The sequence below is a fragment of the Ixodes scapularis genome, unplaced genomic scaffold (assembly GCF_016920785.2).
Source record: "Ixodes scapularis isolate PalLabHiFi unplaced genomic scaffold, ASM1692078v2 PGA_scaffold2__306_contigs__length_199485367, whole genome shotgun sequence".
Lineage (NCBI taxonomy): Eukaryota > Metazoa > Arthropoda > Arachnida > Ixodida > Ixodidae > Ixodes > Ixodes scapularis.
In genome coordinates, this window is record NW_024609857.1 from 40,221,966 (window position 1) to 40,249,865 (window position 27,900).

Sequence of the window (27,900 nt, forward strand, 5' to 3'; positions counted from 1 at the left end):
CCTTGTTCGTAAATGGCACATCAGAGTATGTCGCTTATTTGTTTGTACATACTACCCGCAGGGCTGCGCCATTTTGCACGAGACACATTTGTCTGCACCATCCTGCGCCATGTTGCGGAAACTGCGCCACAGCCAGTACCTCGCACCATAATGCACCAAATCGCAAAATGTGCGCCGAAAAATTGTATTTTGTCTTGGTTTCGGTTTTTATCGACTTGAGTTGCAACAATCAGCGCATTTAGCTTGGTCGACCTTGCAATCCTTTGTTCTGTTTATTCTCTCTGTGTATCCCGAGTCGGAAGCGCACGAAAAAACTCAGGGGTCGCATTCCAAGCGTTACACCACCTGTGACTGGATGCTTATTCTTCAATCATAAGCGGTTAAGCAAGTCGGCCGAAATGAGGTCGAGTCGTTAAACGTCAGATTGCCCGAGGCTCTGTGGCCCGGGATCCGGACGTCAGCCAGTAAAAAACAAATGAGCAAAAGATTCCTTTTAGTACTTCATCGTTAGAAGTTGGAATCGCATTCCTGCAAGATAAATCGTGATTTGATAGAACTGAAACGCGGTCCGATCCGAAACCTTGCCGACCAGCAGCTCTCACGCGAGCGGTAGGTCTGCTCGGCGTACTTTAACCTCGCTTTTGCTTAATGCTTCGAATACGATAACTATGTTAATCGTAGTCTGCCGATTCGATATTGGGTTGCACAATAGTATAAACTCGAAATTCGTTGCCCTGTTCCTCCACGCAACTGTACGTCCGTTGCTTATGCACGTCACGTGGTTCGCACATATAATTACTATGTCCAGCACATGTCGGATGTGCGATGAGCAGTGCTGGTTTGCATTTTGACCAGCTGAAAGCCACTTAGAAATTATCAAGCACACTATCTTCAGAAACATATGGTACTTACTTTTTAGTTCTCATTAAGGCTCACAAAGTTTCAAGTTTTTGCATCTGTTACACTGTTATCCCATCTACCTAGGTTCCTAACCACTCATGTTCATCTGTGCTGCTAAGCACAATTGAAATAGCTCCCGTGCTTGTCTAAGACACAAGCTGAAGTGCAATGAAAGCTGATCTGAGCTGCTCCCAACCTGCTCCAAAACAGCTGTTTCAGCTGCTCCCAAGTACATTTCATGAGTTCCACCCCTGTACCCGCCTCATAGTAGCAGTTGAGGCAGGAGAAGACAATCAAGTTCTGGCACATAAAGGTGAAGAAACCTACAGTACCCTTGAGACAGAAAATCGGCCATAAAATTATGCACTTCACTACTAGGAACCAAAGTTCTATTGTTCACTGTGTGGCAGCCCTAACCATCTTGGCTGCATCGACTCTATACTCGATCTCGAGTTGTGCACGGTGCTGCAAGACGCACGAGTGTAAACATGTTGTGTTCAAAGCCTGCTCCCCTCTACGCCGTGCCAAACTTGCAGAAACGATCGCTGAAGTTGGAGGTTTTCTTTGTTTTCAAGCAAAATACCACTTCCACCCCAAACAAAATTTCTTTTTTAAAACAGTGAGATTACAACCTCCCAAATTTGTCCTCTCGACCTCTGAAAAAAATAAAACATTGTATTATTAAAACAGCACAAACAAACACAAGGACAAGTAGAAGAAGGGACACAGATACAGCACTGAATCACAACTTAGCCTCTTTTTCGTCTTCTTAAAACACATTAACATAAGAAGACAAAGTTGATGTGTTTTAAGAAGACGAAAAAGAGAGTAAGTCGCGAGTCAGCGCTGTGTCTGTGTCCCTTCTTCTACTTGTCCTTGTGTTTGTTTGTGCTGTTTTAATTATATGTTTACTATGCACCACTGACTAGCCCACCTCCAAACATTGCTGAAATAAAACAGAGTTGGAACAAGCTTGTAGAGCACCTGTGGTGCATCACACGTCTCATGACGGGCAGCTCTTTAGCTTGGACACTTCATATTCAAATATGCACGCAAGTGTCCTAGTTATTGTGTTTGGAGTCACTGTTTTTGCTGTGCAAAACAATGAACCTCGCAATTCGTTTTCAATTGGAACGGGACATAGCCAGAAAAACTGGAAACCCTGGAATGAGCAGTCGACAATGGAAAAACAGCAGAGAAGGGCAGAGCCGTATATAGAGAGAGTTTGGCCATTCATAGATAAATATAGGAGGCAAATGGGGAGACACCATTGGCCGAAAGCAAGTTGGGCGTGTTCCAGGGTGTCTCCGCAGATTCGAACGTGGCCAGCCAGAAGCCGCGAATGGTGGTGGTCACGAGAAACAAAATTTAATAAGTGTGTCGGAGTAACTTTCGGTGACTGAAAATATGGTGCCCGTGATTTTTTTAATTACGGTCATGCAAAATCAAAATCCAAGAGAACGATCAACGTGATCTGTACGCCAGGCGCCGATGGCCGGGAATATGCCGACTGAGCCATGTCCAAGCGGTCAGACTCCGTTCAAGCAAAACAAAGTTTGAGCAGCACATTCGATTCTTACACCTTTTTGCATGATCATAATCGAAACATCGCGTGCACTATGTTTTCAACCATAAAGAGTTACTCTATTAAACTCCTACGCATTAATTAAAGTGTTTCTCGCTCCTACCTTTAGGAGATTATTTTCGACTTCCGGCTGGCCAAAAGAGCCAAGTCAAGCCTTCTATCTCTCTCTCTATATACGGCTCTGGAGGGGAGGTTTAGGGGTCCAGCCTACTCTCCCTCCCCCCCCCCCTTCCCCAAAACCCAAAACCATCAAATTATCCAGCCCCCTTCTCCTGTGATTAAGGGCTCCCCCGCTCCCCCCCCCCCCCCCCCCCCCCCCACTCCCGCTTCCCCCCCCTCCCCCACACAAAAAAAAAAGATTCCTATTGGTGTTGGAGAACACGTTCACTTCCTGAAGTCCATTCTGAAAGAATAGGAGCGGCAAACTTTCTGAAGCAGTAAAAAGCTTGAAAGTTGTGTTGCAAATGCCCCCTCTCACGGCAGTCCCATCTTGTCGAGGAGGCTGTTTGCACGCTCGTTGAGCCACTGCCTCTGTTTGGGAAGCAAGCCCTGCACCCAGGAGTTTGGCAATGCAGAGAAGCCATCCCTGCAACCCAGAAAGGCACCAGCCAGGCAGCAGTTGACGCTGCTATGGCCACCTTGCATGGCCAGCTGGCTGAGGGTGCTCCTGGACAGAAGGAACGAAAGACGCTCGAGGACAGCCAAAAGCTGCCTCAACTATAACATGCTCGGATTCCTCATGAACTGTAGTAGTAGTTTAACTCTAAGGCAGCAGTGAAGCTAAGGCTGTGTATGCACATCCATAAGCACGGTCCAAAGCAAGGAGCTTGCGCGCACCCGGCTGTCGACCCATTATATTACTTTCAGGTAAAACGAAGTACAGACGCTAAGTGTTATTCGATAGGCACATCTATAAGATGTATCGCATCTACCTGATGTATGTACACTAGATGCTATAAGAAATGCCTAAACCGTAAAGCAACGAGGTAGTCGGATTTTATGCCGTGGTCACGCCACAAATGATGTTAGTAATTCGAGCCATCTCGAATTTCTATGGACATGCAGAGTAAAGCAAAAGCAAGGAGAAACAGTGGCTGAATAGAACTCGCTAAGGAAACAAAGAAACTAGCGCTAGCATTGCTGACGTGAAAGTGCCCTTTCGAGCAACCCTAAAGAAAATACGTAGTAGCCAAGACGTCGAGGAAGCTATAAAAAAATAACAGAAATTGGTTAAAGCACTACAGCTTTCATGCTCCAGATGCTGGTAGTGAACAAATGTGCGACATACCGGTAATCCGTGCACTGTTTCAGGGCAGTGATGCTTGCAGCCAGAGCCTTGAAAGGGTGGCTACTTGTGAGCGAGTCATTCAGCTTCAGTCTGCAGGATTATATGATAGTGCCTGTTGCAAGAGCTAATAATTCTTCAATATGAAAAAACATAACTAATGGCAATATTATTTGTTATAGTGGTTACCGACAATGACACGAGTCTACCATCACCCCTTTGGTGATGCTGTGGCCTCACCGGCCGCCAACTAATGAAGTATACGATGACAGAGGAAAGCAATATAATTGGCATTTCTTAATTCCTTAACAGTTATACCATAATATCCAGGGTCATCGCCCACCCCTTGGCCGCCTGAAATTCGTAAAAACAGTGGGGTGGGCCATGTCTCAATGGGTAAACACAAAAAGTTAAGAAAAAGTAAAAAAAACGCCCAATTTTTTGCACATATCTAGCACGGCTGCACAAGATATGCATTAAACTCAAATTAGTTTCATTGTTTTATGCAACAAATGCTCAAAAAAGAATGTTTTATTATTGCAAAGTCAGTTGTTTGCATATGCGCGATGAACACCGTTGAACGCCATGCAGCTTGAATGTTTGCTCCATGAAAGCATGTTTCTAGCACCCCTATGTTCTCTTCGCTAATAAAAAGAGAATAAAAAAGAGTGAACAAGAAAATAGAAAAACCAACCAGGTGCAACGAGCAAGCAAGCGGGCGTGCGAAAGAAGCAATGAAGAGCAATGCTGGGGAAGCGGGAATGCCGGCGATCGCATTGGCAAATACATTGGCGCCGGACGAAGTTGGGCGCCTTGTCAATCACAAGGAGCAGGCCCTTGTGCAACTTTCTTGTTTGGTGCGTGCATGTGTGCATCCGTGCAGGCATGCTATCAATGCGGGTAGAGGCGGCATTGCTACATGGCATAAATGGCACTACGAACACAGAGCTCGGAATGGGGCACTTTACAAACATCTGTGTGCGACGTTGCAGTAAATCTGTATTTACCCATTGGCCTTGTCTCAAACATCGCACAACCTTTCCAACCGAGGTCGCAAAGTTCTGGGAGAAGGAGCGGTTTCGCAGCGACATTATTTCGGTGGAGACGGATATCGACTTTACATCTTTGACCTTACACTCTGCAGTTCATTCCAGAATATGGAGCGCCTACTGACCTCGCAATCCCTGAATGGGTTACTGCTTATGTTATCTTTGCAACTTTTTTTCTCTTTTCTGTTTTTGTTTGAACAAATATTTTTGTAAGCAAAAGAAGTTTTATTTTGTTATCTCTATCATTTTTCTTTTGCATGCATGTACATACTCAAGACTTTGGGGTCGCAGAAATCGGGGAGTGAATGTGTAAACAAAGTGAAGTGTCCTTCCCTCTTTCGTTTTTTTTCTCCAACAGTAAGGTCCGAGCAGCGGCGCAATGCGCTAGGAAACAGAACGAAGCCTTTCGAAAGCATGAGGCGCGAGCGGATTGCGATTCAAAGAGTCTCAGGCAGCAAGAGGACGAGGCCATTCGACAACACGAGGCGGAAGCAATACGTTGCAGGCTGCATGCTTTCGCATTCGTAACTCGTAAGAAGTGCTTAGGTTTCCTCGGAGTTTTTATCCCTCAAGCACGTTGCCTATTGTGGACTATTTAGACAGCACATGACGCCTCAAAACAAAATTAAGCTTGTTCGTCCAGCAAAAAAGTTGTCTATTGTGGACTATTTGCCCCATTCAGTGCACTTCTTACTGAACACCGGTGCTCTGCGGAGAGACAACACCCATGTAAGCGAGCTCCATGGGTGTTGCTTCTCCACAGTGCACCGGTGCTCAGAAAGAAGCGTGCTCAACGGGGCCGTGTGAACAAAAAGAACGACTTACACAAAAATGGCGTTAGAATTAAGCGGCTTATAAATACATTAAAAAATGAAAGCCGTTTACAATTCCCTGTAACGCCGGTTAGAGCGCAGCTCTTGAGGAGGAAAATGGAAGCGTACTGAGGGATAGGTAACTCCTTGAGGTCACGTGACCTCATGGGGTCACGTGACCTAAGGGGCTCGTCACGTGACCTCGGGGGTCACGTGGCCTGAAGGGTCACATGACCTTAGGAAGTCACGTGATCCCCAGAAGTCACGTGACTTCAGGGGGTCACGTGACCTCAAGGCGGTCACGTGACTTCTGGGGGTCACGTGACCTCAAGGGGTCACGTGACTTCAGGGGGTCACGTGACTTCAGGGGGTCACGTGACTTCTGGGGGTCACGTGACCTAAGGAGGTCACGTGACCTCGGGGGTCACGTGACCTAGGGGTGTCACGTGACCTGGGTGGGTTACGTGACCTCGGAGGGGGGGGGGGGGGGTCACGTGACCTCGGGGGGTCACGTGACCTCGCGGCGACGTCGACGGCGACGCCGCTCAAGCCGGAAACGGGCCCCTAAGAGCTGCGCTCTAAAACATAGCGGGACAACCAAGATTTTGAAATTTCTTTGAATTATCCAGAAGTATGAAATATCAGTTTGATCTATCGCGAGCCTACTATAATCATAATAGCTCACTTAAAAGTTTAATGACTTGTATGTAAAATCCTTACAGTGATGTGATTGGCTTAAGCCATTTTGGAGCAGCCAAAACTATGTTTTGGAGCAGCAAATGTCGCCTTTGGGGCAGGCAAAACAGTGTTTTGGAGCAGCAAAAGTGACTTTTGGAGCACCCAAAATAGTGTTTCGGAGCAGCAAAAGTGGCTTTTGGAGCAGATATTCTTAGAAAAATAAACATATTCGTTTTAAGTGCCACAATAAACAAATTATGGTCAAGTTAGACCACCTGGAAGTCTTTCAACATGTAACTGAAATGCCAATCACACGACACATTTCGCAATGCTTAAGTTAAATTATACATATATATGTAGCCGTTATAGATAAATAAGAACCAAACTGCACATATTAAAATTTATTTGAAAACGACAAGCTTAGTAGTAGTAAATATCACAGCATTAGGTTGACTACCGTAGTTATATAATATAATAAGTGGAAGCAGTCTCCGACTGATGAAACACGTAACTACTGCAGTGCAATGTGAAATTGTAGACAAGACGAAGGCGCATTAAGGCTAGCACATACTTTTCTTTTTGCTTTTCGAAACTTTCTGCACGGCTGCTGGAAGCCTCGCTTTGCCTTCAGATAGTAATGAATGTCCACTTTAAACGTCTCCAAAGAGACATTGGGACATCCCACAAGTGTACAGTGCCGTGGGCAATGCCGAGCTATTCCAAAGAACCGCTTGCCGTTTTACTAGTTCCCGACGTGCCAGATTTTCGTCAAAAGTAAGCAAATGTAAAACAATGGGTTGCAAGCGTCCTGGCTAGTGCATCTGTCATGCAATCATGTTCCCATGCACGTCAGGGCAACTTCGGCAGGCTTGCGTTTGCACGTGCTTCGTCGCATGAGCGGAGATGGCTGTTCGATCGAAACACACACCATGCCACTCTGCTCCGTCGCCAACTGATTCCCAAAATTGTAAACAAAATGTAATTGTCCAGCATACCACAAAAAACAGTCCAGCGGCCCGTGCTTGCCAAGCCAGCAGGCAAGGTGCAAGCCCCCCCCCCACACACACACAAAAAAAAAACAAAAAAAAAGAACTTGAGCGCATAGATGCAAGATACGCGAGTTAGGGTCAAAAGGTACTTGGAGCGCTTTGCTTAACGACTGAAGCGTCAACACACGCCCGCGTCTTTCGTTCAAATTTTGTTTTTTAAAGACGCGAGACCAGACACATGAGACGACGAGAGCGCGAAACGAGAGACGGCGGGAAGAACTATGCACGACCGGATGGACAACTGATACAGGGTACTTTTTTGTCAGGCAGCCGCTTGCGCCACCTAGCTCACGCATGCTCAATTACGGTACTCAGTTTGGTTTCGGTTTTGAAAGACGACCAAAATTGGTCTTTTGGCGCAGGCTTGGCGCGGGCTTGGCGCAGATTACCCATATTTTGGCAAAATGTAGCAGGATGTAGCGGCGTTAGCTCCTTGGCGCAGCAATCACATCACTGTCCTTATTACTTTACTTCTGCTGGTATTTCTGGGGACCTTGAAGAATATGATGAGCACCCACCCCAGTGCAACATTGATGCTTTCAATTATGTATTTCTGACCATGTGTTATGCATTCCATCTTTGTTCAAGTCCCCAATATAAAAACTCTAATAGCATATTCATTAAAAAAAAAACACAACATGTCTGTCACCAAAAATGTGAACATTTCCTAGAGAAACAAAAACAAAAAAGGACTCACTCTTCAAAGCTTTCTGCTTCGAAACAGTCCTTAAAGCTTTTGAGGTTGCTTTCGCTCGTCAGTTGTTTCTCAGACTGACTACGCACGATTTCCACCAGGCTCTTCACATCTCGTTTGCTGTAGAGATCGTGCCGGCCCTTTTGGAAATGAAAAAAACGAGGACCAGATTGCTCGTGAAGATGAGAACTCTTGCTTCCAAACCTTGTGCTCCTTACCTGCAAGATGGTTGCAAGGGTTGTGGAGATGGCGACCGAAGCAGCCCTGCACTGCTCCTCCGGATGTGTGGCCAGGCAGATCCTCAGGGAATTGGAGGATACCTCGGGAAGGTTGTGGAACACGGGAATACCTGGAAGCGCCAGTCCTCGTGAACACTCATACCTTGGCACATTTTTGCAGTGCCCACATACGGGGGAAAAAACTTACGGCGCTTTGTTTATGAAAAGTGAGACGCTTGACTGTCTAGTTTTGATGTCGGGTTGGAGCCTAAGACTCATCGCACGAAGCACCGTATGTACTGCGGTGAATGTTAATCGCAATATGTTTTATCGTATTTACTAATACTGCCGCGTGAGAATAGCTGAGTCAGCAGCGTGCTCGACTCTCACGCCGCTGATTGGAGTTTTATCCCCGCCAGCATTTGTCCATTTTATTTTTCTTTTGTTTGCATGACGGCAATGTTCCAGATGACTCAAGAATCTTGTTGTTTGTTTGAGCTCGGAAACTTTTAGATACCCACGTGCTTACAAAAGGAGCTTCGTATGGCTGCTTGAGTCAGTCGTCCTTCCGTCGCCATCCAAGTATGTACGGTCTTTGTTACTTTATATTTCTCGGCACAAGTTTGCCACATTAAACATTCATTTTAAGCTTTATTGATCAAGTTTATGTTTTTATTCGTGACAATACTACCAAGTTTAAGTGAATGCTGTTTTGGAATAGAGTAAAAATATACCAAAGAAAGAAATAAAAAATTAAACAATGTTGTCTACTTCGAATGTTTAGAACTGGATGAAAAGAAACAAAACCATTTCAAATTTTTTTCAAAAATCAATAAGCAAGAAAAAAATGTGATGAAAGGTAACAACACATGAAAGGTAACTGAAATCGGAGAAACACGAAAAACAAAAATTGAGGCCTGAAAGTAGTTTTGGTGGGGATGAAAAAGAGACTGGCTGTAACAGGATCAGCTACTATAAAAACCCTGCTGCAGTTTCATCTGCAGGTTACTTCCTCACAACCATTCACCACTCTAATAGATATGTGACAAAGAAGCATGCGGATGGAGTGGTCGTACCCAGAACGATGGCTCTGGTCAGTGATCCATTGTCTACCAGGGCCGATGCGCCTGTCTCACCACCCTTGGCAAGTCCGTTGTTGCACGTGCCAGGCTGGCTCCTCTGAAACACCTGTAGGGCCACCTGGTGGGGTGCACTCGTGTACCCATCCTCTTGCAATACCTGCATTTGAGAGGATTCGCTGATCTCATTTTTCTATTCATATGGCCTTGAGGAGGGCCATCTGGAAAGTCGAAATGCTTGGAGGCTGGCTGAATTCCACTAAGGCTGCCAATTCTTGGGATTGTGCAGTCTTGTCTCATTAATACAGATACCTTAGTTCCCCCAAAGAATTGTCCGTAGTAATGAGACAAAAATGCATGCATTTACCTGTTCCTGAAAATATAATCTATATAGAGGGGCATCCCTAGCAATGGGACCCAGACTAATGAGACATGACTGTAGCCAGATAGCCATTTAAGGGAATCCAAAAGTAGCTGCCCAAGCTCTGGGAAGGTATATCGGTGTCATCAAGGATGCAAATTAAACCTGAAAAAACCTCCATGGAAACAAATCACAACGATAGTTAAAGCTGCCAGAAAAAACTTTAAACAAAACTGCCTGCAAGCCTCAGGCTGAAGCTAGGCCATTCCATCAAGAGACATCTTAAGGAAGCTTCCTGGTAGACTATAGGCCTGTTTCCTTCAGCCGGGGGGCCTGACAAAGCAGTGTCCCAGAATCTGATGACGCACGATTCACGGACGTATACGAGCGTCTGTCAGCATCTGTACCCGTGCAATAGCAGAATGTTTTAAAGAACATAAGAATCTTTACAATTAACAAAAAAACAGTGCAACTGACACCTTCGGCGTCCTATAAAAATGCTGTAATGATCTCCTTTCAACCGTTTCATTGTTCCATTTCACTTGTTTATTTGGGCAAGCATTTTAAGGCACAGCTGAAATGCGACCTACAAATGTCCGACCTTGCTCGCCAAGAGCCCTGTTACACTACACTACGCTACAGGCCTGTAGCTCGCAAGGCCTGTAGCGTAACATTTCGATCAACCAACGTATACGTTGCTCAAGCAAAGGCCCACTGACTGATCCTACCCACGCTTTACTCTCAGACAGTAGCCGAGTGGCAAAAGTTTATGCAGGCAGCAGGACCCCGCAAAAAGGAGGAGGAAACGGTTAATGAACTGACGAGTTTGGTGAGGTCCGAAAGCAGGAATCCCTCCAGGTCTCCGAGTTCCGGAAAGCCAGACCTCTTCCAGGAGAGGAGGCGCTTGGCGAAGTCCAGTTCATCCACCACTCCGGCCCACCGAAGGAGGGAGTCCAGCACCAGGAACTGCCGGTGGAGGAAACAAAGACGCTAAACCTTCTTTCTGGCACGCTGCACGTCTCGCGGGTTTGCACCGGCTTCTGGACACCTGCTATGGTCACTGGTAGTTTCTGGAACGCAGGGCGTGGCGGGTCCCAAGCATCTCATTATCACCTTGCAGACAACGAAATTGCGGTGGTATCGGCTGACACGAACATCAAAGAATCAAGCAAGAAGCGCGACGATAATGGGCCATGCCCTGCATTTCTTAAGCTGACAGTAACCATAATTGCTTTTCGGGATAAGAGCACCTTTGTGTCAAACTTTCAGAAATAGTAGCAAGCGACTGTTTTCAAACATTTGCTGGATGTAGTCTGTTTGCATTTTCGAGCACGCTTGACATCTTCAGCGGGGCTATACCGATACCTACTAAACATTTAAAATCCCAACCTCACCTTGCTTCTTTATGATTTAGAGAAAGGCACTGATCTTGTCTCTAACCTTTCAAACGAGAGTTAAATTTGCACGTGAACGTAGAGTTTTCACCGAAGTAAAGGATAGCGCCACAAACGAGAACCATTTTTGCTGCATGTTTCCAAGCAAAGTGCAGAATGAAATTTTCATTCTACACTCTGCTGCCATGAAACGAGGTACTGTCAACAGCATGCGGAGTCTTAACCTCAGCGCACACAGTATATTCCAATCTACTAGAGATCTTCCAGGCGAAAATTTCTAACTGGGACCAGTTGGCACCTCAACTGGTTTCAACTGGGACTAACTGGTACCAACTGAAAATCAACTGAGACCAATAGGAGTCCAACTGGGACCAACTGAGGGGCCAACTGGTTTGAACCATTCCCAGTTGGGAGTCAACTGGTTTGAACTATTCCCAGTTGGGAGTCAACTGGTTTGACTCCCAGTTGGGAATGGAATGGAGGACAGAGTAAGAAAGCACGTACGACGAACAAGCGCTCGCTCGCCACTGATATGTTTACTGAAACGTCAGAAAGCACAAAAATAAACAATAAACATATCAGTTGCGAGTGAGTGCTTCTCCATCATACGCGTTTTTTTACTCTGTCCTCATCTTTTGTGCGTTTTTTAATCAGGATGATCAGCATATAGACACTGCCCACTAGCCACAATCACAATAAATGGCTCTACGTACGGAGTATTGGCCTAAAAATAAACGAGGGTTGTCATAGCACCAAAGGCTGCAAACAACCTGATCCTTGTTCTTCTTCAAGAGGCCACTCACAAAATTCACAAAAAATCCGGGCAGATAAATTGTAGGAGCGACCCACAGCGCCCACCATACGAAACTGGAGAAAGCGAGGAGGAGAGAAAGCTATGATAGTGCTGACATTTGCTCAGAACACCCTTCGACGCCAGTGGGGTGCGTCGCACATCTTGCAAATGGTCAATTGAACAAGCTGCTTGCCACGAAGGTGGCAGTTCTTTGGAAAAATAGAAAGCAATACAAAAGAAAATTATGCGGACGACACAAAATGTTTTTGTTCTTTCCTCTTTTTTTTTAAATTCATATCGGCAGACCCCTTTCAGCCCCAAATCTCGGCCAGACCGCAACGTCGGCTCACCATCTGGTCCGCATTGCAGGTCCAGTCGCCCTGCTTCCAGCGCACCCTGTGCTCGTCCCGCCTGATGCAGGCGTACTCAAGGCTCTCCCGGTCGTAGTAGAAGGCGCATTCATCCACGCTCATGAACTCCGTCGCGACGCCCAGAGCATCCCCGATGGCAGCTCCGTACAGGAGGCCTGCAGACGGGGACAGAGACGCAACAAACGAAAGTTGGCAAAGGAATGGCTTTCGACCTCGACAAAACTAGTCTTATTCCATGTTACTATAAACATAATGCAGTTGCACTGTCAGAGAAAGCTGACCAAGGCTGTAATGTACTAGCCAAAAGGGCAACTGGCGACTTTCATCCATGGTTTTGAACCTCCTTTCACGGCTTCATCTTTAGACCCACCAGGTGCTGTGAATATCCAATTCGCTCGAGAAGGCTGGTGAGCAAACCTGGTGCCAGTTTTCTCTTTTACCGTAAAATACCGAGCATCCGCACATTCCCTACTAAGTGGTCACCCCAAAATTTTGCAAAATCTGAAAAAATATGCACAGCAGATATATAGGTAAAATTAATGACCTAACAAGCGCTCATTCCCCAATTTTCACAATTATTTTCATATTATGAGTGGGCGCTTGCTCGGTATTTTACGGTAGCCGCCAAGTGGCATTGATTTCGGCAGAGTCGCCAATAGTCTCATGCAAAATTATGTAGAGCAGGTGCAAAATATACGACTGCATGCTATTTATGGTCACCTCAGATAAGGCTTTAAATGCTCTTCACTCTGTTTAACTCCAGGTAACTCGGGTAAACACAAAAAGAACAAGTATGAAAAATTATTGGACATGAAAAAACATTCCAAAAATAAGCTTCTAACTATGTTGCTCTATTTATTAATGACAATTTCTCTCAACTATTCCCCTGATAAATCTAGAAGTTGTAACAGCATGCCATTTTATAGAAGCTATTTGCTACAGGGTGATTTCAGATAAGATCGAACAGGGGGTGGCTGGTCGACGTTTTTAATTTGCTTCATAATTTTATATGTTGTTTCCCGATGTCCAAAATAAACGAAATCAGAATTATTTTCGCCCAGAAAAAAAATCGTCGAACGCGAAAAATCGTACATCACGTAGAAGTGGAAAATCGCATTTGCTTGCATAGCCGGAAGGGGCAATTTTGGTGATTAATAACTAAAGTTATACTTCTTAGGTGAGTTTAATAATGTTTTAGTACAATCTATATGTACTTAGCAATACGAAAAAAAATATTGTTATTCTTTAGTATGTTTTAAAATTTAAATAAAAAACATCAATTTCGGCTCCTTGACCGTTTTTCTCCCAACTTTGCAGGCATATTTTATGTAAATACACTACTTATAAACGGAAGTACATTCACTAAAATTCAAATTTATTTAAGAGCGGGGTGGGGAGATTTTTGCAAGCAAACACGAGACAAGCATCAAAATAAAAATATTTTAAGGGCGATTTTAAAAAAAAAACCCGTTCTCGATTTTTTTCAAACTCTGACCAGTCATTCTACTCTATTTGGGCTCTCACGCCCAAACGTGAGAGCCCAAACGTGCGTGAACTCCGTGTCAACGGCATTCTACTCTATTTGGGGGTTGCTATAGATTAAAAACATGTTGCATTATATTGATGGTGTAATAGATACAGCACCTCTACCGAGCCCCTTCTGCGAAGCTCGGCACGGTGTGCCCCCATGGTGCGACGCAGTTATTGCGACTTCTTACTTTGAAAGGAAAGATTTTTTTTTTTTTTGTTATTCAAGTATAGCAAGTAATAGTTTTTCAGATCTTTTGCACGTTATAATAAATTGCGCATTATATAGAATAAATTACACAGCATACAGGGTGATTTCAGATACGACCGAAAAGAGGGTGGCTGGTCGACCTTTTTAACTTGCTTTATAATTGTATATGTTATTTAACAATGTCCGAAATAAAAAAAAAAAAAAAAGATCAAGATTATTTTCACCCAGAAAAAAAAAATCGTCGGACTCAAAATGTCGCACATTCCGTAGAAGTGGAAAGTCGCATTTCCTTGCGTAGCCGGAGGGGCAAAATCATATAATAACTCTATGGGCAAAATTTGGTGATCAATAACAGAAATTATACTTCTTAGGTGAGTTTCGCAACTTTTAGGCACGATCTATGTGTACTTAGCAGTACGAAAGAAATATTTTTATTGTTTATTATGTTTAAAAAATTGATAAAAAAAACACATAAATTTCGGCTGTTTGACTGTTTTTCCCCAAATTTGCAGGCCTGTATCTTAGAAAATACTTTAGTCAGAAGAGTCATATTTTAAATCAATACGCTACTTATTAATGGAAGGAAATTAACTGAAATTAAAATCTGTATATGCGTGGGTTGGGGAAATTTTGGCAAGCAAACACGAGACAAGCACCAAAATAAAAATATTTTAAGTGTGACTTAAAAAAAAAAACAAAAAAAAAAGTTCTTTTTTTTTTTTTAATTTTCCCTAGTCATTTAACTCTCTCTAGCGGTTAATATCCATTAAAAACATGTTGCATCATATTGATGGTGCAATGGATACAGCTCCTCTACCGAGCCCCTTATCCGAAGCTCGGCATGGGGTGACCCTGTGTTGGGACGCAATAACTGCAACTTGTTATTTTGTGAAAAAAAAAAAAAAATATATATATATATATATATATATATATATATATGAAAACGTGGCATTGGGGTCGTCGGAGCAAAAATGCTCCACATGCACCGAGTGGGCGGACAACATTTGCCGCGCCTTTGCGACCACAGCCTCTCCACGGGAACACTGTCAATTGCTGACCCTCCTGCCATCAATCTTGACAAGAAATGAAGTCCAGAAATTTATCCCAGAGTCATCGATCTGCATCATTAATAGGTCCCGGAAGCTCAGGGAACCGCGGCGTGTGGTGTGTGCCCGATCCCTATACAATGTGTAAGGTGAGCACTGAAAACATATCTGCAGCGGCTGAGTACTACATGAAAGACGAGTTAGAGTGTTCTAGGCAGGAGTCCCAATCAGAAGGACGTCATTTCCGTTGTGCTCGAAGGCCAGAAGACGTTCAAGCCGAAACGTTTTATGACACGGTCAATCAGAGAAGCGTTTCGTGTATATAAAAGTGACCATCCCGACTCCGGCATCGGATTGACGAAGTTTTACTCCCTGCGACCCCAATGGGTTAAATGCAATCCCCAGCAAAAAGCGTGCGTTTGTGTGTACTGCGCAAACTATAAACTCTGTGTCGCCTCTCTGCAAACGGCCGCTGGCTCACAACTTGACGCAGCGGAATTGAACTCGGCGTTCATTTGCAACCCGCCATCGCGCCAGTGCCTTTTAGGCGAATGTAACCATTGTCCCAAAGGCCAGTGTCTTACACTCGAAAAACTCATAATTTCCGAGGATGAAGAGATAGTTTCGGCAGCATGGGAGTCAGGCGAGCTCGTGAAAAAGACTTTAGATCCGGTCACTTTTCTGGAAGAGCTTCGTGTGTCGGTCTCAAGGTAGATCATTCACAACCATATCAGACAGACGCAAAGCAAAGCCATCTATGAAGAAAAAAAAAATTGCACGCAGCGTTGTAGCATTGTCTTCCACATCGACTTTGCTGAAAACTGAACTGTTATCCTTCTTGACGAGATTCAAGAATACCACTGAAAAAAAAAGATCAGGTCTCAATATTTACGTGTGTGGTGACGACTAGAAAGTCGACATACACTTTTGCCGTCATCAGTGACGACTTGCATCATGACTCCGCTCGTGCCTGTCTGGCTGTACAAAAAGTGAGAGAGTGGGTCGATGACAACCTTGCTGTGTACTCTTATTTGACTTATGTAAGTGACGGTGCCGCCAGTCACTTCAAGAATCGCTTCCAACTTCATGAATTCCAAAAAAAATTTTTTCCCGAGGCCCAATTGCCACTGGGCACGGGAAAAACGCGTGGGACGGAGTTGGAGGACTCGTCAAACACCAAGCAACGCTTCACACCTTGAGACAGCTCCCAGGAAAGGCCATACAGTCTGCAAAATGCATGGTGAACAGTCTTTCCCAAAAACTAAAAGGAGTGAATTTCACAATTTTGGATGAATACGAGGTTGTTGAATTCCGTGAACGCAAAAATGAAGAATGGGTGGCAGTGCACGCCTTTCCTGGTATTCAGTCGTGGCGTGTGTGGCTATGCAAAACATCAGAAGCTTCCACCTGTGACTTGGAAGTGGCACGGACTGTCGGGTCCCCTTGGAAAAAACTCCTTGGAAAAAACCCTTGGAAAAGTGCACACCGTCAGAAAATGTTTGCGTCGAATTCTGTCATTTTCAAACCTATGAAGGCAGAAGTGTGTTGTATATGATGTGTAATTTATTATATTTAATGCTCAATTTATTATAATGTGCCAAAGATGTGGCTTGCTATACTCGAACGAATAAAAATATACTTTTCTCTCAAAGTAAGAAGTCGCAATAACTGCGTCGCACCACAAGGGTACACCGTGCCGAGCTTCGCGGAAGGGGCTCGGTAAAGGTGCTCTATCTATTTATTACACCATCAATATAATGCAACATGTTTTCAATTGATATTAACCCCCATATAGGGTAGAATGACTGGTCAGAGTTTAAAACAAATCAAGAACGGGATTTTTTTTTAAAATCGCCCTTAAAATATTTTTATTTTGGTGCTTGTCTCGTGTTTGCTTGCCAAAATCTCCCCGACCCGCGCTTAAATAAATTTGAATTTTAGTGAATGTACTCCATTTATAAGTAGTGTATTTACATAAAATATGACGTTTCTGACTAAATTATTTCCTAAGATACAGGCCTGCAAAGTTGGGGGAAAAGCGGTCAAGGAGCCGAAATTGATGTTTTTTATTTATTTTTTATAACATACTAAAGAATAATAATATTATTTTTCGTATTGCTAAGTACATATAGATTGTGTTAAAACAATATGAAATTGACCTAAGAAGTATAACTTCAGTTATTAATCACCAAAGTTGCCCCCTCCGGCTATGCAAGCTAATGCTACATTCCACCTCTACGTGATGTACGATTTTTCGCGTCCGACAATTTTTTTTCTTGGTGAAAATAATTCTGATTTCGTTTATTTTGGACATCGGGAAATAACATATAAAATTATGGAGCAAATTAAAAAGGTCGACCAGCCACCCCCTGTTCGATCTTATCTGAAATCACCCTACAATAGCAAATTCCACCCATTAGCCTGACAGTTTCTTACTTCTTACCACAACGAAAGAACTCCAACCTTCAGCAAAACTTTCATAACATTAAGCTCACATTTTGTAAGTTTCCTTCACCCAATGCAAATCATCATCTGCAGAAACTAGCAAATTGGATATGGCAAAATTGTTACTGTGAAAGCTACAAATATATATGCAGTCACAAAATTCACTGGCATTTGCACACACCAACAAAGAGCCTTGGCCTTTGGCAGCCCTCATAGCTCACCCGTGATCCTATCAGTGAGCACACTGGGGTCCAGCTTGGTAGCACCGATAGGTGGCAGCAGGGGGGTCTTAATTCGGCTTGCCGTATTGACCGTATCCGTCTGTATCTGCAGATACTGGGCTTGCGCAGAGTGGAGGTTCGGCACCGACGTAGCCACCTGGTTACCCCTGACACGTGGGAACTTGTTCTGCCCGGCGGTCGCCACATAAGTCCGCGGCACTTGCATCGCAACCGATTCGCGCAGGTATTTCAGCACTGCGTCCGAACCACTTTCGCAGATCTCAAGCGGTGGGCTCGTTATCTCGGCGTTCCCGCCTGCCAGCAAAGTTGTGAGGCTAGCGGCTTTCCCCAACGACTTCGGTAAGGACGCAAGTTGGTTGTGGCTCACGTTAAGTTTCGTCAAGGCGGGAATCTTGCCTAGTGCATCGGGGATGTCTTTTAGGAGGTTGTGAGACAGGTCAAGTTTTTGCAAGGCCTTGAGGTGTATGACCGTGTCTGGGATCGAGGTCAGTTGGTTTGAAGACAGCAGGAGCTCTTCGAGGTGGAACAGGAAGCCAAGACTCGTTGGCAGTGATGTCAGACGGTTGTAGCTCAGGTCCAGAAATCGGAGGTGGGGTATCCTGAAGGCGATCTCTGGAGGAATCGTCGTCAATTCGTTGAAGGAGACGTTGAGGCTTTCGTAGAGTGTCACCGCGTCTCTCAGGCCCCAGGGTAACTCGGTGATCGCATGTTCCGAGTGGTCTCCGCTGATGTGCTGAAATAGAAAGTATTTTTGTTGGTTGTTTGTCTCGACCTGGAACGTTTAATTAACGGCAACTAGGACTACCAACCTTGTGGAAGGACCTGTCGTCTACTTTGACGCTGAGGTCGAGGTCTCGTTTGGTGAGGTCCGGAGGGGGACCACCCCCTTCGTGGGTTTCAATGTTCCCCATGGTATGTCAACCAAAGTTCATCCTCGGAACAAACTACGAAGAAAGACAAGAAAATACAGGCTTGAGAAAACGCGACGAGACACAAACTACTACCCGTTTTGGCGAAGAAGCATCTTCAACGTTTGGCTGTTTTTTTGCCAGACCGGCATCCCGAAAAAAATGTCAGCTGCTTACATTTCCATCACTTGCAACATGTGGACCTGTAGGCGAGCTTTCTTCACGGTGTTACTCGGGTGGAAACGTTGCTTTTTCCCATTTGAAAAAACTGCAAAACTGACCAGATTTGATCATTAAGTGGTTCCGCTGATGCTATTGTAACTGCCAAATCGCAACTTCTCCCGACTTCACTCACAACTTCGGAAACTTCACACAACAAAACTCAGAAATCGGCCTGCCACAGCCTGCCTGCTGCTGCCTGGGCTGCCAACACGTCAGGTGCATCAGGTGTGCAGACGGACTTTTGTAAGCCGCTCAACCTTTCTTTAGTATCTACGCATTTTTTATAGATTATTAGTTCTAATAACAAGCTATAAATATATCTGACATTGATGTCGCCTCTTTTTTCAGAGTTTTCCGATGCGAGCTAGTTTACACAGTTTACACAGTAGGGAGCGCATACGTCGTTAATGGCGGCGGCGAATGGCGGCTGCTACCATAGCGCTGCTACATTGCTGCTACAAGAAATAGCGGCAGTTAATTCATTTTACTACAAAGTCTCCTTAATTTATTTTAGTTTGGTGTAAGTTAAGACGGTTCTACGTCAACATGGGCGTTGTTAGGTAAAGTATGCACTGTTCTATCTCGGTAAAGAGGCTCCGTGCTTGTTCACCTAAAGGCGTTTGGCTGTTGCTCTTTCTGCGCGACAGCATCCACCAGTTCCCGATTCCCGAAGGCAAAAGTGGGCAGCAGGCGACAGAACTTCTTCAGAAACGCCTCGAAACTCTGGGCGCAGTTCGCGAGGGGGTCTTCTGCGTGGACTGCGAGACCTTCTACAGCGCACCGAACATCAGTGAGTTCACCGGTTGAGCTACAGCGACTCGGGTCTGAGCAGGACGCTCTTCGCCGTAACAAAACATTTGGTCGGTCTACGGTGCTGGAGTCAAGGAACCGAAGAATCGTCTCGGGAGTTTTCAGGAAACGTGGCAAGGGTGCCGGTCTTCGATCCCTGGTCGATGGAGTCAGTACTGTCTGTTGCATCGGGTTTAAAAAGTAACAAATGGAACATTATTTGTAAGAAGTTTATTGAAAAAACGTAGGTCAAGTTCGTAGTATGCATGAGCTACATTTTCGTGTTTTTTTTTTAAGTTATTTTTTGTTTGTTTTTTTGGCAACATTGATTTGACTTCTATGAGAGAAATTAGCAAAGTCAAAACTCGACTTGCTATTGTCTTTTGCTACTATTGTATGTGCTCTTTGTTGCCTTGACTATTTAGCTATGGGCATGAATATATAAGGTGACCCAAGTTACCAAGCTCGATCTCAAATGGACCATAAAAATCGACACCTGCATGTAGCAACCTAAACTTTTCGTCAAAGATGCATTTCACAGGTCGGTTTTTCCTTGTAAAATTACAAAGCATAACTCTCTTTCTGTAAATAATAGGGCCAAGAAACTTGCTAGGGTCTACGCGGGCGGCGACGCAGACGACCAAATGCGGTAGCGGGGTGTGTATGGCGTTCGTATTGATAGATGGCGCTACCTCCTTATCGCGACTGCTCACGACCACCGTGGTTTATTAAAATGAACATAATCTTTTTGAAATGTACCTTTGGTTAAAAAATAAATGTAAACAATAAAATCAAAACTTTAAAAAAAATGCATCTGCGTAACGATGGCACTTTAGGTACCAACGGATTTCGTCTGCATGTCGTCTGCTTTCTTTCGCTGGTCGGCTGCACCTTCGGACGCTGCTTCCGACGCCATCTATCAGTACGAACGCCAAACACACCCCACTACCGGACTTGGTCGTCTGTGTCGCCGCCCACCGTAGACCCTGGCAAGTTTCTTGGCCCTATTTTTACAGAAAGAGAGCTACGCTTTGTATTTTTACAAGGAAAAACCGACCTTTGAAATACACCTTTGACGAAAAGTTTAGATTGCTACGTGCAGGTGTTAATTTTACGGTCCATTTTAGATCGAGCCTGGTGACTTGTGTGACCCTATATATAAATAGCTAACTGGTCGGATATACATCAAACTTTGAAAGCAAACATGCATCGTTCAAGAGAGCATAAAATTTGTTATCCCCACCAAAACAATTAAAAAACTGTTCTGTACCCTTTCTAACGTATCCCCCAAATGGATCGAAAGTTTCTTGCGCATGCACCGCCGTGTTGGAACGGTCTTTGCCGTATGAATGCGTATGCATTCATACGGCAAAGACACAAATACGCATACCAAAAACACTGCTGAAGGCACAAATACGCATACCAAAAACACACGTCACTGGGCCTTCCCTCTACTCGATCGGTGTAGCGGTGATGGAACACGTATATAGAAATGTGATGAACACCGTGACGTTGCTCTTTGAATGCTGTTTGATCAGCCCGATTGGCTCTAAGCGTAGGCTGCGCTCGGACTCGAGTTGAAACGCAATATAGTGGCCCTGGATCAAAATTTATCGGAGGTCCCTACCTCAGTCGTCATTTTGTTTCGTTGTGACGTAGATCCGAGTCGTTCCGTGAACATCATCCACGACACGGAGCACCCGGCGACCTGCTTTGCGTTGCTGGACACGGGCTTGTGCCTCGTGGCCGACTTGACCTTCGATATGCTGATGCTCAAGATGGCGGGCATCTACAGCCCCAAGAAGTCCACCAAGATGGAGGCCAAGGGCCCGCGCTACGAGGTAGCCGACTTCCTCGTCAAAGTGGGCAGCGTCTCCATGGGACCCAGCTTCCGGGGCATACTGGTCGAGGTATGATTTCTTGGGTGTTCGTTCGTTGCTCTCACTAAATACCACCGAGGAACGGCTTTTGGATCGCATCGCACCCAAAATCCACCATTGCCAAGGTTCAAGTTCAATCCAGTCTTTCAGATTTCCCGTTTGAGGGCCATGGGGTACGAAGCTGCGTGGGTGTGGCGTGAGCAAGCGCGAATATTTCTTCAAGTCGGGATGCTCGATCCTGTTAGCACCATTGAGCTACGGTGACCTAGATTGAGCTTCTGAGACATTGCTTTTGTGCCCACTGGGGCTTATCTCTCACCCCCAAGGCTGTGTTCCAAGATTTACTCAATCTTAGTCCAGCGTATAGGTTTTGTACCTTGGCGTTCGGACACCCACCTGTGTCCAGCATTTTTCAATCCGTGTTGTGACGTAACACGACCCGCTGGAGTAACTCGGATTTTTTTGGGTAAGATTTGGAACGTAGCCCAGGTTACTACAATGAAGGTTGTCCCCCCTTCTTCCTACCGGCGCCTTTTCTTTCCCACCGTTTCCTACCGAGAGAATCCTTGAGCCGAGCCTTTGACAGGGGGCACTGCTTTTGCCGAAGGAGGAGGATCAAAGAGGCCCTCATCATTAAGGACGGTTCCCAATTTTCGCATGGACGTCTTCACCTAATGGTGCTGTGATGTAGGCACTAGTCACGGTCGGGACGAGATCGGCAGGGTGGTCTTTTGGTTTCCCCACCTCTGGCGTGGGCTTCCTACCTTCGATGATGCTTGGGCGTCTCGTTAGCTTCGAGTGTGCACGAGCAGCCAATGGACACCAGACAGCAACGAGTGAGCGCTGTAGTGCAAGAATCCGAAAGAGACACCTTTCTTTATACGCTATCGTGGGTCAACGTCGCATATAGCTCAATAGATTTTTTTTTGGTTACCAATCTGAAATTGACATCTGATGTTTGCCTATGGATGTACGGTTCTGTGCATGTGTCAATTTAACTCTTTTTGTACCTATACTGCCTGGTTTTCATAGTTGTGTTTTAAATTATACCTTTGTATTAGTGTGTCTTGAGGGCGATCATGTATATTTTTGTGGAGGTGCACCAATCAAAAGATTATTGTGGTTCTTTTAGGGCACTTTAAATAAAGATTATTATTATTACTATGTTTATGATTATTATTATAATCTCTCTCATTCCCCTGCTCATTGCCACTGCCCCATTTTTTGTGTGTGGGGGGGCGGAAGGAGGAGGGGTATGATCATTTCGTACGGTTGTACTATTGACAGGGAAATCTCCCAGAACACGAAAATTAACTCCACCCTTTCCTGCACTTAAACAATTGAGTTTTTGCCATGGCAGCGGGTGGCAGCTATGATAGTGAGGCCCAGCTGTATCTTGCTAGCATGTGAGCAGTGCAATGCAAATTCAATGAAGTTGTGTTGATGTAAATTCATTGGCAATATTTCTTTTAAAATACCTCCCTTCCCGCGCCCAGCTTAGAAAAAATATCCCAGATTTTATTTCTCCAAACTTGACAAATATAAAATTATGAATTTTTTTTTTTTTTTTTTTTTTTTTTTGACTTTGTTTTAAATGTAACTTCCTTTTGGCTGTTTCATTCTCACATACTGTGCGAGGTCCAATTGCCGTGTCGTTCTGCCACCTTCACTGCTCCAGGTGGAGTACCTTCCGTGTGTGGTGCCCTCGAGCTGCTGGGACCTCATGCGAGAGTTCCTGCAGGGCTTCATGGGTACTGCAGTGCAGGGACCACCCCAATATCTCCAGGGGCGCATGAATGAACTGTACAACCCCGTGGACACGGTGCAGCAGTACATGGACCATTTCAACAGCTTTCGCAGGGCGTCTGTTGCATCCATAGCAGCATCCGTAAAGTAGGCATTCCCAAGTCACGGTGTGCTTCCCATACATCTCGGCGACGGATCTTCATCCGATCGTCAACCCTTTTGTCTTTGACCCATGCGTCGTACGTTGGGGTAGTGCTTTCAAAGTCGATTGTTCGTAGTAAAACTTTAACACACTGAAACGGTACCATATTTTCTGGACTATTACCCCCACCCAGTCTGTAAACTAAAAAATTTCAATTGAAAAAAACAGTTTCATTCTCTTTTTACAGTTTGCATTTAGTGCATGTCTGCACCTGGTGCTTAGTCCAGACAAAAAATAATCCCATACAGAGCACAGTTTGAGAAATTCCTTATTTATTAGTGTACAAAGCAGCTTGTATCACCCAGAAATCATGATGAATATGATCTGTCATGCACAAAATCCATTACATCTTGACATAATGAACGATTTTGAGAAACAAATCCTTGTACAGTTCGCACCCTTAGAATTTTAGATGATCTGCATTGGGTAAAATGTAAACTTTTACTCACGTATAGTCCGGGGACTATAGTCTGGAAAATACTTGACCTGCAGGAAAATTCTCGCCTCAGCAGCTGCCCTGGGATTTTGTCTAGGCAGTTCAGGTGGAGTCTGATCTGGCTTGAATTTAGAAAACTAAATAGAATCGAACCCTTGCCATTCATTTGTGAGGCCACGCCCAATAGTTTCTCACACACTACTGGAAGATCTGCGAGAATGTATGTGCTGCTCTGGAAGGACCTTGAGGTGTGTGAGATTGGAGACATCTTAGACACTCTAGAGTTTAGACTTCGCACCTTTTAGCATACATTATTGTGGAAAAGTACTTTCTTTCTTCCTCTTGGTAGTTGAACATTCTGCAGCAATGCACAGAAGCCTGCACCTGAGAAGGCTTAATGATTGGGTAAACTAATCTCTTTGTATTGTCGCATACTTAGTTTATTACAGAACAGCAAAAGAGTGTCTTTTTTAATCTGAGGTTGATTGTTTTGGGTGACTGTTCTCATTGGTCAGTGTTTTTATGTAAAAATGATCATCACTACACTATACATAGAATCATTAAACATTGTGTTATTACTTTCTAAATCTGGTAGGCTGTCTTTTTTCCACTCTCTCTCTTTTTGCTTAAAGCTTTTACTATACACGTTTGCAAGTCCGGCATCAGGGCGCTGCCATCTTGCTTGGCTGGGGTGCGCTTGGACGAGTTATAATCCGATTACGAAGCCTTGCGAAGGCGTCGTAATCGGATTATGGCCGCGCCCAAGAGCGCACCCCACTGAGGAAGATAGCGGCGACCTGAGACCGGACTTGCAAACGTGTATACCTGAGATTGGTACCAAAAAGTTGGCCACCAATAAAAACGTCTCGCATCAGCAGGTGGCTATTTGCTGGAGCACCAAAATGTGAATGATTGAACTTTTACTATTGAAAGCAACTATGAAGTGTGGGTGAGGCCATCCTCTTAGGTATGGTGAATAGAAGAACATTTGCATGTGTAACTACAAGGTTGATGATCACTGGGAGCTCTCCTTCCGAGTGTCTGTGCCAGTTCGCAGAAAAAAACATCTTGAGGAACTACAGCATTAAGTGTGGCTGCAGCGTGCCTGCACCGAGTCTTCCGCTTTCATATCAGCATCCACACTGAAGCATCCTCTGAAGGTATATACACCCTTGTTTTGCTGTATGCAATGCAACACAGTCAACACAAACATGCGATTGACAGTTTTTCTAAATTTTGCATGAAAGGTGGAATGTTTTTATCGCCGCTACTTTTGTGGGAAGTACTCGTCCGAGGCACCAACCTCAGCAGCAGAATTTGTCGTCTGACGCGAAGCTACAAGTGCCGAGCAAAAGTGTCAGTCATGTTAGCGCTAACTGTGCAAAAGAGTGAGCATTCCTCTTGTGATCCTGTAGCCGAATATATTATTCCTTGTAAAAATTAAACTGTGTTACAGTAAACACATTGAAGTCTCCTGGAAAGCAGACGTATGATGAAACAATTTTATAAGTCAAGCCTATGTCACTTTATTCTAAAGTCTACTACGATGGCTGGGGTCGTGTTGCGAACCACTGCACAGTTTGGAAATAGGTTTTGTGATGAAAGAAGGGGCAATAGAGCTGCCAATTTTCCATATTGCCCTTGAAGTCGCTGTTCATGAGGGTACCCTTCCTGCATGGAGCGTCATGCTACCAGTCCACTAGGCTGGTCCGAGTGCCTGCTCAATGAGTTTGTCGTCTGCTTGGTTCGGCAAGGTGACTTGAAGGTCCGGGTTGTCTGCCATTGCACGTTGAATTGTCTCGTAGGCATACTTATTTCCGGACCAGCTTCTGCGGCTCACCTGAAAACCAAGACGGTTTGTTTGAATTACATTTGGGATAAACACGAGACAAAACAATTATAACGACTTGGACATGCTGCAGCTATACATTGTATGCACAGAGTAAATTTGTTTCGTGGTATTATTTAGACTTTGCTATTTCATATGTATTTTATCAGAGGTTTAATTGTCGGTGTTATTCACTAACCTGCTGACACTTTGTAGTTCGATAATTGTTTGGAATGCTTTCTACAGCCAAGAAATCAGGTATTTTGTTGTTGAAATTCAGGCTCGTGAATGAGTCATCATAGCCTTTATGAAAGGGGCCTTGTAATTTTGTTTCTTTGACTGGGTATCCTAACTTTCAATCTAATCACGAAATCGCTTAAAAAATTATATATCGATTTTTTTTTTGTATTTGATGGATGTTTAATTGTTGCAGCATCCAAAAGGTGATGCTGTTGGTCGTAAATGACTAGACATGTTGGTTGGACAAGCCAGAAGGACATGATTGTCCATCAGTGATGGATCTCTGCGCCATTTGACCTAAAGAGCTCGCTCTATTACATTTCACATAAATGTGAGGAATTTGTGGCAACAGGTAGTTTCTCCTAATTCGAAACAAGTACCCCAGGCCGCGCTGCACTGCCGGGCCGTTGTGCCATTAGCGAATTTTAGAGCGCAGCTCTTAGGGGCCCGTTCCCGGCTTGAGCGGCGTCGGCGTAACCAAGGGCATCCCAAGGTCACGTGACCCCTCCCCCAGGGTCACGTGACCCCCCGAGGTCACGTGACCTCCCCGATGACGTCATCGTCACTGATGACGTCACCGGCATCGTCATCATCAGTGACGTCACTGATGACCTCACCGGCATCCGCATCGTCATCATCACTGATGATGTCATCCGTGATGATGACGATGCGGATGCCGGTGACGTCACTGATGACGTCATCCGTGATGATGACGATGAAGCGGATGCCGGTGGCGTCACTGATGACGTCATCATCGCTGATGACGTCATCGGAGTCCGCATCGTCATCGTCACGGATGACGTCATCAGTGTCATCCGTGACGATGACGATGCGGACTCCGATGACGTCATCAGCGATGATGACGTCATCAGTGACGTCACTGATGACATTATCGGCATCGTCACGTGACCACCAAGGTGACGTGACCCCCCCAGGTCACTTCACCGCCCCCCCCCCCCAGTACCCTTCCCTCCTCCTCAAGAGCTGCGCTCTAATTCGGTGGTACAGGGAGTTGTAAACGGCTTTCACTTTTTCATTGTGATTGATTATTCCTATCACTTAATTGATTCATTCAATCATACCCTATAAATGTTTTGCTAAATTATCCAGGCACCAAGGGGCATGCTTGGAGAGTATTTACACGCGCTGCAAGTGTTGGCATTTGTAGCCGTAACTGTTCTAAAGCAAACATATCAAACAAATGGTACGTGCATTCATTCATGCATTATTTTAATTATCCACATCGAATCGTTTATACACGTAAGGCGAGCATGTGCGGTGCATGTACCTAGTTTCCAGCATTCTCCTTGGTCCTTGGCTAATTCGTCAAGATGGCTACTAGCGCCAAGATGTTTCGGTGGCGCCCTCGTTCGGTTACCTTTCGTGACGTCATTACCTTGTGAACAACAAGCTCGATTGTGTTTGTAACGAACAATCTGGAAGCCTCAAATCATAGGGGTCTCGGAGCAACACTGCTAACACCGTCAAAATTGTTCTTCCATTCCTCTTATTTCCGTCGATGAGACATCCTTTGCTGACGTCATAGTCAGCATTCGGCCAATTGTGGTGGGCCGACCACAGCGACACTTTCGATCGCTCACGTCGCCAATACAGACACTCCTCGAAAGTTTCGCCATATTTCTCGTCTTGTTCAGCTCCGTTGAGTGCGCTTCTTGTCGGGCGCTGGTGCACCGTGGAGAAGCAACACCCGAAGGGTGAACATTGCTTGGTAGGCGAAATGTGTGCACGCGTTACTTGTGCGAAGCTTCACGTACCTAGTGTACGTGACGCCTATGCGTGGTATGACGACTAGTGACACTCGTAGGATGATTACGATGGGATCCGTACGCAAAAACTTGTCACCGTGGAAAGAGTGTGATAGTGCCGCCAGGCTTTCATTCTTCCCGTCG

General features: G+C 44.9%; 3 protein-coding genes across 4 annotated transcripts in view; 1 reads left to right on the forward strand and 2 right to left on the reverse strand.

Annotated features, from left to right (window-relative positions):
- Positions 1 to 1,654: 1,654 nt before the first annotated feature.
- LOC8035631 lies at positions 1,655 to 19,092 on the reverse strand. Of its 2 annotated transcripts, XM_029983310.4 has the most exons (10): positions 18,825 to 19,092; positions 18,549 to 18,683; positions 17,719 to 18,472; positions 12,248 to 12,423; positions 10,533 to 10,676; positions 9,347 to 9,509; positions 8,271 to 8,401; positions 8,056 to 8,192; positions 3,774 to 3,863; positions 1,787 to 3,152 (listed from the first exon to the last, which is right to left on the reverse strand). In XM_029983310.4, exons 2-10 carry the CDS (start codon positions 18,648 to 18,650, stop codon positions 2,960 to 2,962), a joined length of 1,890 nt encoding a protein of 629 aa, XP_029839170.3. In that variant the 5' UTR covers positions 18,651 to 18,683; positions 18,825 to 19,092; the 3' UTR covers positions 1,787 to 2,959. The 2 variants fall into 2 exon arrangements, with proteins under 2 accessions (XP_040355645.2, XP_029839170.3); XM_040499711.2 differs by having other exon boundaries at positions 1,655 to 3,152; positions 8,056 to 8,401.
- Positions 19,047 to 24,612, forward strand: LOC8035628 (mediator of RNA polymerase II transcription subunit 20). Its single transcript, XM_029983323.4, has 4 exons — positions 19,047 to 19,429; positions 19,517 to 19,659; positions 21,318 to 21,568; positions 23,217 to 24,612. Exons 1-4 carry the CDS (start codon positions 19,416 to 19,418, stop codon positions 23,433 to 23,435), a joined length of 627 nt encoding a protein of 208 aa, XP_029839183.2. The 5' UTR covers positions 19,047 to 19,415; the 3' UTR covers positions 23,436 to 24,612.
- An 811-nt stretch (positions 24,613 to 25,423) lies between these two features.
- The window catches only part of LOC8035630 (urocanate hydratase), a 49,322-nt gene continuing 46,845 nt past the window's right edge, over positions 25,424 to 27,900 (reverse strand). The window contains exon 22 of the mRNA XM_029983329.4: positions 25,424 to 25,762. Coding sequence (XP_029839189.3) covers positions 25,622 to 25,762 — 141 coding nt within the window. The 3' untranslated portion in view covers positions 25,424 to 25,621. The remainder of the gene's footprint in view (positions 25,763 to 27,900) is intronic.